The sequence below is a fragment of the Alosa alosa genome, chromosome 14, assembly GCF_017589495.1.
Source record: "Alosa alosa isolate M-15738 ecotype Scorff River chromosome 14, AALO_Geno_1.1, whole genome shotgun sequence".
Lineage (NCBI taxonomy): Eukaryota > Metazoa > Chordata > Actinopteri > Clupeiformes > Clupeidae > Alosa > Alosa alosa.
The window spans coordinates 25,164,915-25,181,882 of NC_063202.1; the positions used below are offsets into that span (position 1 = coordinate 25,164,915).

The window sequence follows — 16,968 nt, forward strand, 5'->3', positions numbered from 1 at the left end:
CTCAGGAACAGAGGCATGTAGAAATAAACGGTGTGTTCCCACTGAGAGCTTAAAGTCTCACCTTTCAAACGAGCCATAGTATGTGTCCATAGCTACAACATAGAATGCGCTGTGGCTCTACAAATATTGTCAACAATTATCAAGATTGCTGGCACTCTGGGCCAAAGCTTCCGAAAACAGCGCGGCATTCAAAGCGTTAAGGCAGTGGTCCCCAAACTTTTTCTTCCGAGGGTCAGCTCACTATGCCTGGCTCTAAGAGAGGGCCAGAGACTCGGAGTATATCAGTAACCTTAAATAGCTTAGTGCTGTGAACAACAAACATTTAATCATAGGCTACTGCAATTTAATACCATTGTTAACGGTGTTTATATTTCCATCATGCCATGTCAAATGTAGCTCAAATGAAATAATACTAATTAAAAAGACTTTAGCATTCCCAAAAGTATTAGCAGGGAGTCCCAAAAGTATATTTTATCTAAAATGTGTTAACTCTGAGTCTTTGCATACACAGCTCAAGTTGTGAACAAGCAATATCCTACAAATAATTTAATAACCAAGTTTTATGAAGTGCTGGCAAAAACATCTGAAATGACCACCATTCTAACTTTCACTCACCTGATGAGAACTTTGTGAAGTGTGAATTTGGATGAACATTTGAACGAGTGAATAAAAAATAGAAATAATTATCCCAGGAAGTCCCAGAAATATGACTTGAATAAAAGTTACTTAGTTATTAACAATTAATTGATAAACTTTTAGAATACTTTGAGCACTGATTCAGTCAGCATAGGCCTCTTTACATTGTTTGTAAGCCTACATTTCATTCCGTTTTCAATGGTAAACGCGAAACAGCGCCAAAACAACCACCAGTGGACAAAAAGAGTATTACATGTGTACTGTTAAGACTCGCCATAGAGAATGAATGGGGGAAATTATGGAGGTTACAGTTTGGCGATGTCATACTCTTCTGCGGGCCAGATGCTATATACCACAGATATGTTTTGGGGGGCCACCCAAAATGAGGTGGCGGGCCGTAGTTTGGGGACCACTGCGTTAAGGTGTGCCATCCCAGACCACAGAACAGTTTAATGCATAGCCTGAATAGCTACAGAGACATGGGTTTTCCTGTCCTGTAAGCACTTACGCTGAGGAGGCTGAGTGTCAAAAGGCATCATCATCTTAGGCCTCATTCCCCGACGGCCTGCCAATGTAGACATGTTGTCTTCTGACTCATGGCCTGTGAAGCAGTAAAAAAACATTTTAACTCATATTAAGCCAGTCTTCCTTCTGGTAGAATATCAGGAACACATGAACAACCAACCAAAAATGAACAATCAGTCAACAAACAATCAACAAACAGTTCTAGCAAACCCTGCTTGGCCAAATCTGCCATCTGAGTTGACACTGAATTTAATATAGTGGACTGGGAAATCTATATGATTGCAAATATTAGGAGATATTAGGAGAAGATAAAAAATATGCTTAATAAGCATATAGGATACTGGATGTCCCTACAGCAAGGTTTCCCTGTTTTGTGCATATTTGCTGTTTTCTTATAATAACATCAAGAATTAAACTGATACTCACTTTGAAAGGAAAACCTGATCACATTAGCTAATTGTTCATCATTCATTGAAAATAATTTTAAAATTACTTATATAGTATTATGCTGAAGTATGATTACATTTATACACAGTTTAAAAACACTATGCATGTTCCAAACCCAAAATGCATCATATCTCCTGGCCTTGATTGGTTTGTATGACATTTTAACATTTTTATCACCGTAATTTTGTCTTGACGCATCAGTTTTGAGTTTCTCAAGAACACTCAGTTAACGTTAGCGCTGGGATTGCTGTTGCATAGACTCACATCAATTGCATCAATCTGCAATTGGGTCAGCCAACCAAAATGATCAAAAGAGCTAATCCTTACCAGGGAACCAACAGTTATAGCTGTCACATATTAGAAGGGTTGGTTTGACTTATTAAACTTCGGAGCCACAAGGGTGCCAAGTCTAACCAAAAAACTTCAAAGGCACACTGCTTTGTATAGTGAAAAAGCCTTTCATTTAAATGGGCTTGCTTGTCGCGACAAAATGTCTTCATCAGAGCAGAGTTATAGCAGTCACTTACCTGCATATGCAATCAAAATGTCTCTTTCCAGAGCAATAAAAAGGTTGACTATGAGTTTCAGGAAAACTGGACATTGTGATTCCTTTGTTTAAAGAGATGGCAATATGCTTGCCTTGCATTAGATAAAAATGTCTGCCAAATTTTGTTGCCTTTTTACATTTAACATCTCAAGTTGATTTTCCATTGGACAATTAGTCAACACTAACTTTGGGCTACTGTAATAGTTTACATCTATTCCTACTTTGCAAAACAAAGCCATATCATACAAAAGGACTAATGATGTTAAAAAATAATCAGCAACGTATGCCAAGGCAATGGTCTATAAAACTGGACACAGAAAAAAGACAATAAAGATGTTGCCTAACTAACCTGTTGGTGAGCTGTTGGTGAGGGAAAGTACGAACTTACCACGATATGAATTACGTCTCTGAAGCACTGGATTGTCCAAGGTGCTGTCAACAGGAGTGATATCCTGAGACGTACGTGGAATAGGAGTGTCCGTCATGACTGGGTTGGGGTCAGGAGACTTGTCCATAGGCTTAAGCTCTAGCCGCTCGTGGTGTATCCACAGATCTGGTGGCTTTAAATCCTTGGAGTTGCCTTTGTACTTGTGTGACCCATTGGTGGACTTAATTGCAGCTCGTTTCCTATGATGTGTAGTAGACTAGTTAATGACTGATTTACATGAATTAGTCACTTTTTTCTTGAATTAGTCAGTTTTCATGAAACAACTAGAACTTTCAAACAACAAGTTTTAATGATACACCATTTGTGACAGTCTGAGGATAATAGGTATCCTCGTCTTTCCCTCTCTTTCAGTCTGCTCATGAGATTTTGTTACAAATTAAACTACATATTTCTGACAGTCCATAGCACATCAACTGTGAGTGTGAACTAATCTTTCATTTCAGTGATAATTGCGTAAAACTGTATTCTCAACGTCTACAAACATCATTCATGTACATTATTTGTGTGGAAAATCTACTTTAAAATAGTCTGTCAAATAGACCTACCTATCAGAAATCACAGAAAAACAGGAAAGGGATTTTCTACTATGAGGAGAATTATTAAGAGATCTGGGGCAAGTAAGGTTAGTAATGTTACATTTAATCTGTTAGATTAGAACTCATAGGATGTTTATTTGTGTGGCTACTTTGAATTTAAACACTATATCAACATGAAGGGGCAAATTCTCCCATGTGCACAAGTCAAAAAAGCACACATATTAGTGCTTTTCACCCTATGCACATTCTGCTCTCAAGTTAAGTCTGTCTTTTACCCGCCATGAAGGCAGTTATGTGCTTTGGGAGGAGCTACTCCAAAATCTGTGAGTTTCTTATACTGTATGAGCAACCCTTACGCGCATTCTGCCATTGACTTCCACACATTTTCTGCTAAGCACTTCTGAGGGCTGTATTAAGGTCGAGTAGCATATTGCTTGATGTCGGCAGTAGGCCTACTTCTTACGACATGTATGCTGCATGTTCAAAGAACTTTACAAAATAACACTCCAGTATCCAATTTGGTGCTTTTTGGGCCTAAGTTAATATCAGAATTTCAGCTATGAACAAATAACTGAGGTACAAAACAATGTGGCATGTTTCACATTGGGTGCAAGTGGACAAAATATAACTTGTTACAGTACTGCATGCAACGGCAATGTAGACAATGCTACAATCATGCAGGCAAACATGGTGCACCTACTTCTTCTGCTGAGAGGTTGTGCGTCGAGTGCATAGAAATGCTCCAACCACCACCACTATGATGGTAAAGGCCCCCACTGAGATTATTATGATGATTACCAGAATGTGGTTCTCACTGGCACCAGACAAGCCTGTCTTCCCTGACAAAACATCAAAATCGAAATAATCAGGAGCATGTTGATGATGTAATACACAACATTATGAAAATGACATTACATTATTACGATGAGCTTTAGCATGATTATGTAAAACGTAGTGACATTACCAACGACTCCATTTCCTTCTGGAGGTGGTAGTCGGCTACCGGGTTTTGGGAGGCCAGAAGCTGTGAGGAAGTATAAGAAGGATAATTCAGTTACAATTAAAGCATTTTACTGAATATTATGATGATTTCTTATGGGACATTTCATATCAGCCATGACACCATAGACTCAGATTTTTATGATGACTAATATATTCCCAGGGTCCATAGAACATGTATGACCAGACCATGCCCAGGCTATAACCATTTTAGCCACATGAGGTCATACATGTCACCACGCTGTTTAGGCCATATCTCAATATCCCATCTCTATTCTACTTTTATTTTCAGCCCTACAGCATCTCATAGCCAGCAGACCAGACGCATCTTAGAGCACATTTTAATTTGCTCTGGCAGATCCGTCTGGCCTCTCTCCCATCCACAATGATTTCCAAGTTACTATCTCCAGTTTTCTTATTAAATATCCAAAGATGTACCGCCCCAGTTTGCCAATTTCTAGCAATTTCAAGTTGATATGGACTTTATGGACATACATTACAGATATTTGCTAGTACATCGAGATTGTGCACAGACCTCGATTGTGCACAAAACCCTGCATATTTGGTTTACAGATGAAACAAAGAAAAGAGGAGAAATTACCTTGGTCATTAGGCATTTTGTCTGAGGATTCAGCTATTAGGGAAATAATAGGGAAGCATTAGCAGGATGAAAAACAATCAAAGTGGTTAGAGTCAGTTTTGAAAGACTGCATAGCTGAATGCAACAGCTGGATTGAGAGCTAGAGGAATGTGACTATGATTTTGCTGAATTCGATCAAATGCTTTTAAATCATTAGCATTTAAATCATTACAGCATTAGGAGGTCCAACAAACCCAGAACTCCTTTGAATGAATTCCACTTCAGCCCTAACTGGACATGTAGAGATAGACATGTAGAAAGTATTATGCCCCGCAAGATTCGGGCTGGTGCTCCTACAGCATCAGCTGAGGCTCCACATGCACTTGCACAGACTGCCAGTACGTTATATCCTCCAGGTTGGTCTGTTATAAAGACACAGCTGTGCGCAATCATCATTGCCCTTGGACATTTTTCAGCCGGTTTACTTAGATGCAACCAATTGGACTAAGTTAACATGGAATTTTCTTTTTTTTACATTTCTTATTACTTATTTATTTTATTATTTGTTAATTTTGTTTGTTATCTGTCTTGTATGTCTGGGTGTCACGGGTAAGCCGCTCTGTCCGGCATCTTTTATCTGATGTGTCAATGTCTTGTGTGTGGAGCGCTTTGGGTTGCACTCTGTGCATAGATAAATGAGCTATATAAATAAATGTTATTTAGGTTACTAACTTACTACTTGGCGGGTGCTCTCCAGCACATCAACTGAAGCTTTACCTTAACTTCAGTGTTCTATTTGATCCCTGTATGGGCCACATGAGCTTTCATATGTATGCACACAGCACTGAATGAAAACTATTTAAATTTTAGGTTACCTAAAATTATAGACAGGAGAGTGAAGGATCACCACACACTGGTGGGATTTCTTTGCTGATTTTATTTACTAGTGAACAATGCGTTTCGCCTATGCTTCATCAGGTTCAAGTCTTGAGAGTGAACCTGATGAAGCATAGGCGAAACGCGTTGTTCACTAGTAAATAAAATCAGAAAAGAAATCCCACCAGTGTGCGGGGATCCTTCACTCTCCTGTCTATCAATTAATGACTGCACCTCACCAGCACCTGGAAGGCTGTGCACGGGAATGTCATCCTCTTCAGTTACCTAAAATTGTTATACTAGTTTAATTTTACTGTTTCAGTTTCTATCACTCTCTTTCTCTTGATGTCTTCAATCCGTAGTATTAATTTATACCACACTACCATACACGTTGCTACTGTATTACAACAATGCAAAAGTTAAGCAGACAGGCTTTGGTTTACCATTGTCAAGCAGGAACCAAGATGAAGTGACATATTTTCATGCTGGTATGAGAACGAGAGCGGCAAGAGAAGTGAGATGTCAAACGGTGTCTTATGCTGGCAGCTTAGAAAACATTACTTTTTTTGAAATATTACCCACTCTTAGTCTGATTTTCAAGTTTTGCCAAATTAAACTAAATCATGTAGATCGCAAGCTGGAAAGTGAAAATTAGAACCAGATGGAACAAGAAACAGGAGTAATGAATGTATGCTGCGAAATACTCAGATTATCTCAGAAAAGGACAAACCTTTAGGTGTACGGAATTGTACAGCCTCTGACATGGGGCCCATGCCCTTGGAGTTGCGAGCCTGAATCTTGAAGAAGTATGTGGTATCCAGCGTGAGGTCTTGGATCTGATGAGTTAGTCTGTTGCCAACTATAGGGTCAATTACCCAGTTGTGCACCTCTGCGTTGACATCTGTGCTGTAGTAGATTATGTACCCTGGAGGGCAGAACCAGACAGTCATATTTACTCATGCCTGTAGCTCTCACAGCCAAGTATATCTTACACACTTTAAATGTGCACGATAAGGGTTAGAAGTCAAATAAAGGCAAAACTTTACCCATAGCTTAACAATAGCTTTCACATGAGTAAACCATGTAAGCACATGATGTATGGAAATCTTTTGCCTTCTTTTAGTTCATTGGGCTGTTCGCTATTCAGATTAAAATTATGGCATACCTGTAATTTTTCCATTGGCTTCAGAAGGAGGCTGCCAGTTCACTATGATGGTTCTTGGCCGGCTCTCCTTGCTAACAACAGTCACATCTTTTGGGGAAGAGCTGGGAACTGAAAATTACATTTTGTGTTAACCTTTTGTGTTAACAATGTTAACCTTTTTTTTATAAACTACATTTTAGATCAGTCAGCCTTCAAAAGCAGTCTCAGTATTGTGGATTCAATTGCATCCTAAACATAAAGACACTTTGACTATGGTGTGAGCCACTAGTCACTAGTGACAACAATTTTAGTGACAACGCTAATAGAAAGTCATATCTATTTATGACGAAGAGCAGCCTTTTCTTATTAGAGAAGGAAATTCATCTGTTTTTTTTTAATCATGTATGGAAATGTACACATATCTAAAAAAGAATTTGGTGCATCGCGATGCATCAATAACCGTTTTAGAATCGAATCGTTGACCTCTGAATTAGAATCGAATCGTGAGGTGCTAAGGGATTCCTACCCCTAATGATTAAGGCGTGTCTGAATTGACAAAAGTTGCTTGGTTGCCTGTGTTACTAAGGTCTCACCAATTGTTACATTTTGTGATTTTGCCATCATTTATACCAGGTTTTGCTTGGGCAGTGGCATTATCGTTTTTAGTGACGTTAAAATAGTGATTTGTGATTATGCGCCTGACCACACATATTTCTTTCATTAACACGCCCCTGAGTGCGCAAAGTTCATTTGACAACGTGTCAACTTGTGTGCTTGGTGAAATAATGATCACTGCGTTGGATGTAAGATAGGAACAAGACTTGTGCCGTGCCTTGCACCACAATGTGTCTGGTGTAAGATAGGGCCTTTAGACTCTCTGTCCTCATACTAAAAACGCAGATGACGTCATGTTAATACTGCAAAAATGTGTTCATGCAAATCACCTTGGTGGCATTTTGGTAAAACTTACTGCTCTCAAATGTTGTGCCATGGGCAGTCATGCTCCAAGTACTGCTTCTCCGTCCTTTAGTTACCATGACCGAAAACTCATATAGTGTGTTGGGCTTCAGTCCACTAACCATATGATTCAAGGTAGTAGTGTTGGCCATCTACAAATCAACACCCCAGTAGACGCACACACACACATACGCACGTATGCACACACGCACATACAAACACAAAGGGTAATTTCTTGTAGCAAATTGTCAAGGAAACATGCCGTCACTACAACAAATTCGTATAACTGGTATTTTTTCAAAACATTTTATAAATTTTTTCCAAAACATATAATATACAGTTTGACAATCTGGATATGCTGGATGCCGAGGGGACACTGCATGCCACTACATGAATGCATGATTGAAAGAAAATGCAAAGGACTCTTTTCAGTTGTACAGTTAAAGACAGAAAGTTAAAAAAATATGTAAAAATAGCCCAGTTTGATTTATAGTGGCTTTTCCAAAGTCTTACACATACCTTAAACTTGGTGTTGGCTGGTATGTTAGTTTTCCAGCGCACTGTATAATAACGGGCATCTGTGATCTTCTGATTCTTGGGTAGCGAGTTGTCAGCCCAGCTGACCTTGACTGTGTCATGGCTGAGCACGGAGGCCTGCACTCCCACTGGGGGCAGCATGGGGGTAGGGTCTGGGACTGGAGTGTATGGAGCATGGAACAATTCATACAAATCAACATCAGGGTCTATGGGGTCTGCAAGCAGTTAGCACAATGTCCAGTGGCAACAAAACAAAAAGGCATGGTTGACGGGGACAACAAATGAATTAAGAGAGTTAAACAAAACACGGGAAGGGATGAGGGATGAGGTGAGAAAAGGGAAGGAGGTTGCAGGGGTAGGATTGGGATCAAAAGAGAGAGAGAAAATATTACATTAGTACAGAATATACTAAAACCATCAAGGCAGATCTAGGGATCCATCATCTGGTCAAAATTATTATTTCAGTTATAAAAGAATTGTATTATGTACTCTACAGTCTACAAGAGGTTTTTCCACTACTGCTACTGGTCATCTAGGAAGTAGAATGTAAGACATTTGATCAATAAAGAGAGTAAACTATGAAACATGCCAGGAGAAATAAGCAAGACTTTCAAATGTCCATAGGAAAATAGAGTCAGCAGCACTTAAGCCCAACAACAGAGAATAGCTGGCTATAGTGGAAGCTTCTTTGATGTCAACTGAAGTTGGTTAAAGAGTTGAGCCACATAGCACCTAAAAGTTGCCTCACCAAGTTTTGACGCAATTTTTTACCCACAGCTTTTTCTTTTGAAATATATTCTTTCAGATTGTAAATTCAGTCTGGTGCAAGGTTGGAGACATAACCCAGTCTTAAAATCACTGACCTCTGAGATCAAACAACCATAACACCACAATTTTCGTTGTGCATTAAAGGTAGAATATTCAAAGAACAAGGAAATGGTGTAAAGTATGGAGTTGGAAATTGCTGCTGGCGATGGTAGAAAACCTCAAGTTTTACGCTATCACGACTGCGACTGTGATGAGACGAGGAGAGTGGAAGAAAGTAAGATGTATGCAATACACCCTATAAGGTGCCCCTTAAAATGGTCTATACTTATGTGTGGTCATTCCTTATGTGTGCCCTTCCATTGGAAAAGGGTGCCATTATGGAGTGCCCTCTAAGCTGCCCCTACATGAAAGTGTTCCAAAGGGTGTCATTTCCAGTACAGAATGCAGTGGAATGCATTTGGAATGCCAAAATAGGTGTTCCTCTAGTGGATAAAATGTGATGCAGTGAAGTAAAGGATGTCCCTACTTCCATCAATTTAGGGAAGTTTCCCCAAAATATGTGGTAGGTGCCATTACAATAGGATAAACTTGAGGTTCTCTACAGGTTCCTTTCTGATGGAAGAAAAATTGACGATCATATTCATCATAATTTGCAGTGGTCTCTTAATTTTGAATGTGATGTCAACTCATACGAATGTCACTCAGAAACCGCAGGATGACATCAGAAAAATGGGTAGTGGTCTCTTATTTTTTCCAGAACTGTATATGTAATGAATCTAGAATATATGAAAGATTCACTTTTCCACCTGTATATCCCAGTGGTGTGTACACAAAATTCACAAGAACTACCAATAAACAAGCTGGAAGACAGAATGCAGAAAATACAGCAGTAGGAATCTGGAACAGCTCTGAAGCATATATTGTGAGAGATATCAAGTAGCTGTCTCAATAATCTGACTACTGTGACTACTACCCTACTGTGAAATGGAAGCAAGCAGGAGTAGAGCTATCTGGTAAAGTTGACAGAATAAATCCCCTATTTATTTGACCGTTTTGGAAGGAATATTAAGAACAGAAACAATCATTCCCAGGAACATCTGATGGAGAAAAGTGAATTGACACAAATGGCTTTGGGCAAATAACTTCTTAATCCTTTGCCATCTCTAAGAGGGAAAAAGTTAGTTTGCCTAATAGTACTACTCATGAAGCTTGTGGTTAGTGGATAAAATTGTGTAGCCAACCTTTCACTACATTATTTGACATTATTGTTATTCTTTACCACACAAATGTTAAGGCCTATTTATTATTATTTTTGTAAATAAATCCATTAAAAATTCATATTTGAGAAACATTTCAGGAACACTGATGAAAAACTACCAACACTGTATCTGCAAGAAGAAACATTGTAAGTACACCTTTTCACTACAGGATTATCTGTAGTCTGTGAAACACCTCCATTAACTGCAGGATGCATACATACATAACTGGTAAACGTTTTTTCAGAGATGCTAGTCACACATTTATCAACCTGCAGTACGTGGACAACATGTCACTTTTATGAGGCAGAGTGAAGGCCAATTTACACCACAGATTCACAACAAGACAATGCAATTCTATAAACCAGCAACTAGCTACAACACAGGTTTAAAAAACTGAAGGGGTTCACACCAGTGAAACAACTTGCAACACCACCACTGTTTCTATTACAACACGTTTGTTACACTAAGCCTTGTAGCCAGATGAACTAGCTAGCTGACTACTTAGCCAGCAAAATTAACCAGCTAAGCGAAATACCCAACAGTCAGTCAAATTCTATTTATTTTTTGTCACTTTATAAGTATACCAGTTTAGACTGATAGACACTGTTGTGTAGACACTGGTGTTCTTTAAAACTGAGTTAATAAATACTTCTCTGCCTCTCCTTTTTTACCAAAACTCTGACATGGCATCTCTCCGGGACTGACTGACTGACTGACAAGAGACCATAAGGTAAAAGTGTTCGATTTGATATGACAAATCTTTTGAAACGGCTCGCAACAGCTGGCAACGCCCTGCAACATTTAACTCACATCACTGCAACGGTTTGGACTAGTCATAAATCTTTGGTGTGACATGGCTTTAAGGGTTCCTTCCACATGTATTCACGGTCTTACCTGATTGGGGCCGGGTGATGGCACTCTCATAGACAGGTATACCTTCTCCAACATTATTGAAAGCCTTCAAAGTGATCACATAGTGGGAACTTGGATCTGGATTGGAGACAAAGAACAAAAGAGCATCATACCATGACAATACTAGCTCTGTAATTTTTGGTAGGACATGACATTTTATTAAAGTGTATAGAGTATAAAGAATATTGTGGGTGCTAATGCATCAGCATCACTTTATTCATTTCACTTTTACATAACTTTAACTATTTAATTGGTAGTGTTCATGAAATCTGTCTGATGTTAAACACTCCTCAATTTAACTTGTAACATTATAACAGGAAAAGACTGAAACCCTGAGCCTTTGCAGCTTATCTGCTTGGAATTTAAATGCACAAGCACATTTGGTGGAGGTTCACACTCTGTAACAAGCAAATTGTGTAAACACAATGCTATGTTGTTAAGTACTTGTGCAGCTGGATTGATGGCAGCTTTGTGTTTAGCTCCCCTGAATACTTGGGCAGCCGTGGCCTACTGGTTAGCGCTTCGGACCGGTAACTGGAGGGTTGCCGGTTCGAACCCCGACCAGTAGGCACGGCTGAAGTGCCCTCAAGGCACCTAACCCCTCACTGCTCCCCGAGTGCCGCTGTTGATGCAGGCAGCTCACTGCCCCGGGATTAGTGTGTGCTTCACCTCACTGTGTGTACACTATGTGCTGTGTGTGTTTCACTAATTCACGGATTGGGATAAATGCAGAGACCAAATTTCCCTCACGGGATCAAAAGAGTATATATACTTATACTTACTATACTTATACTTGTCATTATGCATGAAAATATTGATTGCTTATTCTCCTATATCTACATACCAATGATTAGCATTACATTAATGACAAAGTCCTGTAACACACAGACGCTTACACCTTTGGACACTCACCTAGGTTCTCAATGCTGTAGTACCGCTGTTTGTAGTCCACTTTTATAGTCTGAGCATGAGGGCTGCCGATACCATAGCCAATACTGTAACCTCTGACCACGATATCTTGGTTCTCTGGAGGAGTCCAACTCACCACTATGCTGTTGACCAAAGGTCGCACATGCAAGGAGCTGGGGATGTCTGGAACTCTTGACTCTGAATGATTCCAAAAAAATGTTTGGATTTATTCACAAACCATACACTGCAAAAAATGCTTATCTAATAAAATCTAACCAAATGTTATTAATTTTAAAACATATAGTTTGTATTGTTTATCAATATTCAATTTTATGTTCAAATTTGTCTTATCAATCCAAAAAAAGCAACACATGGTTTCGACCATTGGTTTGGGCATTTTATTTTAAAAACAAAGTACCGGTTCAGGCACCGGCACCGTTTATTGATTTAGCATCGGTATCGGATAAAACTTAAACGATACCCAACCCTAAAAACAAGCAAACTTGTCTGCCAGTGCATTGAGTAAATTTGTTTTGATAAGACTCAAGGGGGAACTTGGCAACTATTACTTGACAACTTAATAAACCCGTTTAGAAATCATTTAGATGGTTAAATGACCTGTTCCGGTGAAAATGGTGACTTTCCCCACTCCCCCTAGCGTCCCCAGGCGGAAAACCAACCTTGCAACTTTGGTACTACCGTCCCGGTAAGAGAAGTGAGAAACAAGACACTCGTTTTAAATTGTGTTTCTCACCTTGTAACATCCATATTGTTCTGTCGAACTTATGCTAACCGTTTCGCTAGATTGTAAACAAATCCGTGTGCTTTATCGTTATGCACAACTTCCCCAGCAGAGGGGGAAATTTAGCTACTCCTGCCAAGTTTCCCTCTAAGTCAAAATTATCTATCGAGAGTGTGCTAGGTAAGTCTCTTCATACTTAAAACAATACCAAATAGATTTTTTGATCTTAATATAAGATTAATAACACTTGGTTAGATTTTATTTTTTGCATTGTACACCTAACCCTAAACACCTTAAAGTACATCACTGTAGACAAAAAAGACAAAAAAGGGGAACTCACATTGATGAAAAAAAATCAGTTAGTATATTTGAATATTTAATAATGGTCTGTCCTGAAATGTCTTACCATCAAGGTCACTCTCAAACGTCTCAGAAGTAACCCAATCTGAGGCTGGACCTGACCCATTTAACGTCATAGCAGTCACTCGTACGGAATATTCAGTTCCGCGCTGCAAATCTGCAATTAAAAACAATTGTGTTTCATATCATCAATCATCACTATATATATCAATCATCAATCACTGTTACACTACACTAATGACAACGGAGCACATAATAACAGCTGAGCACTGATCATACATTTAGAAATGTCCTTCATGTCTCCAGCTTAGTTTTCATCTGCAAATGCTCATAGTGTCATTCCTGTCTCAGATTTATGCCTGAAGTTACTAGAAAATATTTCAGTGACTGTTCAGTTATAAATGACTGACTGAGACGTAATTTGTACGAAGAACCCTGCTTACTGTACATATAAGAGCACATGATTTGGAAAGTGGTGGGGACAAAAATGCACACACAGCTTTATTTATTATTTTACTTATAAATAAATAATATTTTACTTATAACTGATTTAGCTTAGTCAGTTATAAGTAAATTCTTTAGGCCTATGCAGTTGAATCAGCAGTTTGATGAACTATTTAATTTATAACATATGATGATTCATAACCTATGATTTACTGCAGATGCTGTTTCTTGACAGTCTGTAAAGTTTAGGCGAAGTAGGAACAAACGTCAGGAATCCCTGATTAATGTGATTGGTTAGGCTGGACCAATGATTTCAAAGTTAACGGTATGTACGATTTCAAGTTAAAGGAGAAATCTGGCAAATTTTCAGATAGATCTCCATTACTCAAGCTCACCGAGTACTGTCTGTACGAGAGGAAAACATGAAAAAAATTGTTTTTTACCTAACTCGAGTTGCTACAACCAGCAGCTAACACAGCAAGGCATCTACAGTGCTACACTCTAGGGGCATGAAACGGAGATCTGTGAAAACTCACCGGATTTCTCCTGTAATGCTATTTCTACACCCGTTACCATGTCTGTGTTGGAAAGGTTTTGCAACTGTGAGTGTCCAGACTCTATTCACAAAGTGATTGAGTTTATTTTTCACCAGGTTAATTTCACTATCTTTTAATCTCTTATCTTTGTCATTATAGGGGCCATCTTCGCATGCTATGTCTTGTTTATATATGCTGCTCGGGACCATTTACAGTAGCCTACCCACAACTGGCGTTACAATATGATGTGATAATACTTCCACATGTCTTACATTAGCCTTCACATCAAGGAAGTTTTAAGTAGTCAGAAAAGTGATGATTGAGTGACACTGTAGAGACATCACAACATCACAACAGTGTGCCAAAATATATGACATTAATAAGTTGTGTGTCAATACAGTGACTAGAATTAAGAGTTATGGACTGCAAATGTAATAAAGTGTTTTTTAAATAATTTATTTCTGAATGGTTTACAGTCGATTGAATGCACACAAATGTCATGACCAATAACTTACTGTCAAGGAGTTTGTGGAGCTGTGTCCCTGCAACAATTTCTGACGCCTCACTTTTTCGGGCCCCCTTACGGTAGCGGATTTTATATGCAGTAATCTCCCCATTCTGATCATCTGCAGGGGGTGGTTGCCATCGTACCATGATACTCTAGAGAAACAAAGGTCAATGTCAGCCAACTTTCTTTTGGAGCCACAATTTAATACTACCTCCCTAAAAGAAAATGTCTCATCTCAGAAATGTCTTTTCTTTGTCTCCAAAGAATAGATTGACAAGAATAACTAATTGGACTTCGGCTGAGACTAGAGGTCCAATTTAAATTCAACATGAGATCTCAAAATGCTGTTTTTATTCCAGCCTATTCGTATTGCTCCTTATTTCTCCTTACATCAGTCTTTATTCACCAACTAGTCCTCAAAATGAAGGAAGGCAAGCCTATATACTGAAAGATTCATACTTTTTTTAATCGAAATTTCAACTGAAACTGCAATTTCCACTAATGCATTTAGCCAATCGTGAAAGTTGCAATTAAATCGTACAGTTTGCCACTATGATTATTTGGGTTTGGGTATGTTGGGTGCACCAGAAGTGATGAACAAACAAGCAAAAAAGGTAGCTTACTATGCAAAACCTATTGTCAAGCAATTGATCCTGAGGCAACACAATTAACATGTAGCAACTTGAAAAAGCACTACAGGCAGCAGTACGATGGATGTACACAGCCCAAAAAGGCTAGTAGAGGTAGTGCTGGTCTTGCCCAATAAGTCAAGAGTAAGTAAAATACTATTTCAGAGTCAAGGACTGCATCATAGTGAATATTGATCAGAAGCATAACTTTCAAAAATGGTATCGCAAATCAAAATGCAATTGCACTATCTGACAATATCTGAAAATTAAAATGAGATATTTTCCCTAAATCGTTTAGCCCTATTTATATTTCATTAACATAGTGCTCTGAAGTGCAAAAGTGCGAGTACATGACTGGCTTTTTTGCATCAGAGAATACTCATCTCTGGTAGTACACTGACTACCACCCTACTTGAAGTTGATGTATGTGGAGGATTGTTCAGTTCTCACAAACTTACCTTTGAGTTCAGAACCTCTACAGTCACATTCTGTGGTGGGGCACTTGGTACTGTAGGCATAGGCAAAAGATGGGAATAGTTCAAAGACTGATATCTCTCAGGTTCACAAGAATGTGGTAACATGTTAGGGAACTTATGTTGGCCATGAACCCATAACTAATATGTGCCTATATCTGTCTGCCAAGGCAAGATTATTTATATAGCACATTTAATACACAGGCAATTCAATATGCTTTACATAAATAAAGGCAGAAAAAATAGACAAACTTGCATCATACTGTAAATAAACCGCATGACAGCCTTGTATGCAAAAAAAAAAGGATTATCTTTAAGAGTAAAGTACATCATGTTTAAATTGCAGTTTACACAAATTAATTAGAAAGAACATTCCAAGAGGTATCATGGGAACACTCAATAAACACTTAACCAACCCACTGCATAGGTGCCAGAATAATAAACACTTAAAAGGATACTGTGGAGTAAAAACAACCTGGGTCTATTTATGGTTGATAACAGGATCAAACTTTCGTTTGGGAGCAGGTTAGGTTAATCCGAGGAGTTTGTATTAGCATCAAAATGGCTTATAGCGTGTTTCAGTGGGCATACAGCCATGTCAAAATAAATCACTATTTCCAAACCACTGACAACTTCAAAATAGCCTTATACTTCGGTGGTAGTGTCCATGGGTATCCTACTGATAAACCGAAGTATTACTCTAGTGTTACACCTTCTAAAGTGAACAGAGAGGCTATAACAAGGAGGGTTTCTGAAGGCAACACATTGCCTTACTTCTGTTCCAGTAGCGTCAAATCAGTGGGCATGTTTGACTTCTTGCAGCTGCATCGGTCATCAGCTGCACCAATCTACTGCATAGGTGCCAGAACAATAAAAACTTAAAATATACTATCTGACACCCAAATGCAAAATGTCCAGTCCTTTGACCTTCATCAGGTTATCTAGATCTAGATAACCTGATGAAGGTCAAAGGACCGAAACGTAGTTTCTAAATAAAATCAGTATTTGCAAAATAAACAGTGTGCAGGAGTCTTTGAGTTCCATATGTTTGATAGAAGAAAGATTTCAGACTTGGTCTTTGGTTCTTAGAGCTCAAGAATCAAGGTGTATTTTAATTCTCTTTGCTTTGCTGACAAACAAAATGATCTGTTTTGTCCTTATTTAGATGAATAAAATGTTGACTCCTGTTGTCATGA

At 38.7% G+C, this 16,968-nt stretch overlaps 1 protein-coding gene across 12 annotated transcripts in view; it reads right to left on the bottom strand.

The window, feature by feature from the left end:
* Positions 1–16,968, bottom strand: part of neo1a (neogenin 1a) — a 96,662-nt gene that overhangs the window by 10,881 nt on the left and 68,813 nt on the right. For 7 of the 12 annotated variants that reach the window (XM_048263444.1, XM_048263436.1, XM_048263439.1 and 4 more), the window contains exons 12-25: positions 15,758–15,807; positions 14,678–14,822; positions 13,229–13,339; positions 12,084–12,278; positions 11,154–11,249; positions 8,215–8,447; positions 7,709–7,847; positions 6,760–6,867; positions 6,325–6,519; positions 4,740–4,772; positions 4,104–4,163; positions 3,840–3,978; positions 2,544–2,782; positions 1,145–1,237 (exon numbers count right to left, since the gene is read on the bottom strand). In XM_048263444.1, coding sequence (XP_048119401.1) covers positions 1,145–1,237; positions 2,544–2,782; positions 3,840–3,978; positions 4,104–4,163; positions 4,740–4,772; positions 6,325–6,519; positions 6,760–6,867; positions 7,709–7,847; positions 8,215–8,447; positions 11,154–11,249; positions 12,084–12,278; positions 13,229–13,339; positions 14,678–14,822; positions 15,758–15,807 — 1,836 coding nt within the window. Of the gene's footprint in view, positions 1–1,144; positions 1,238–2,543; positions 2,783–3,835; positions 3,979–4,103; positions 4,164–4,739; positions 4,773–6,324; positions 6,520–6,759; positions 6,868–7,708; positions 7,848–8,214; positions 8,448–11,153; positions 11,250–12,083; positions 12,279–13,228; positions 13,340–14,677; positions 14,823–15,757; positions 15,808–16,968 lie in introns of those variants that run through there. The other 5 variants (XM_048263441.1, XM_048263443.1, XM_048263438.1 and 2 more) reach the window with 2 other exon arrangements.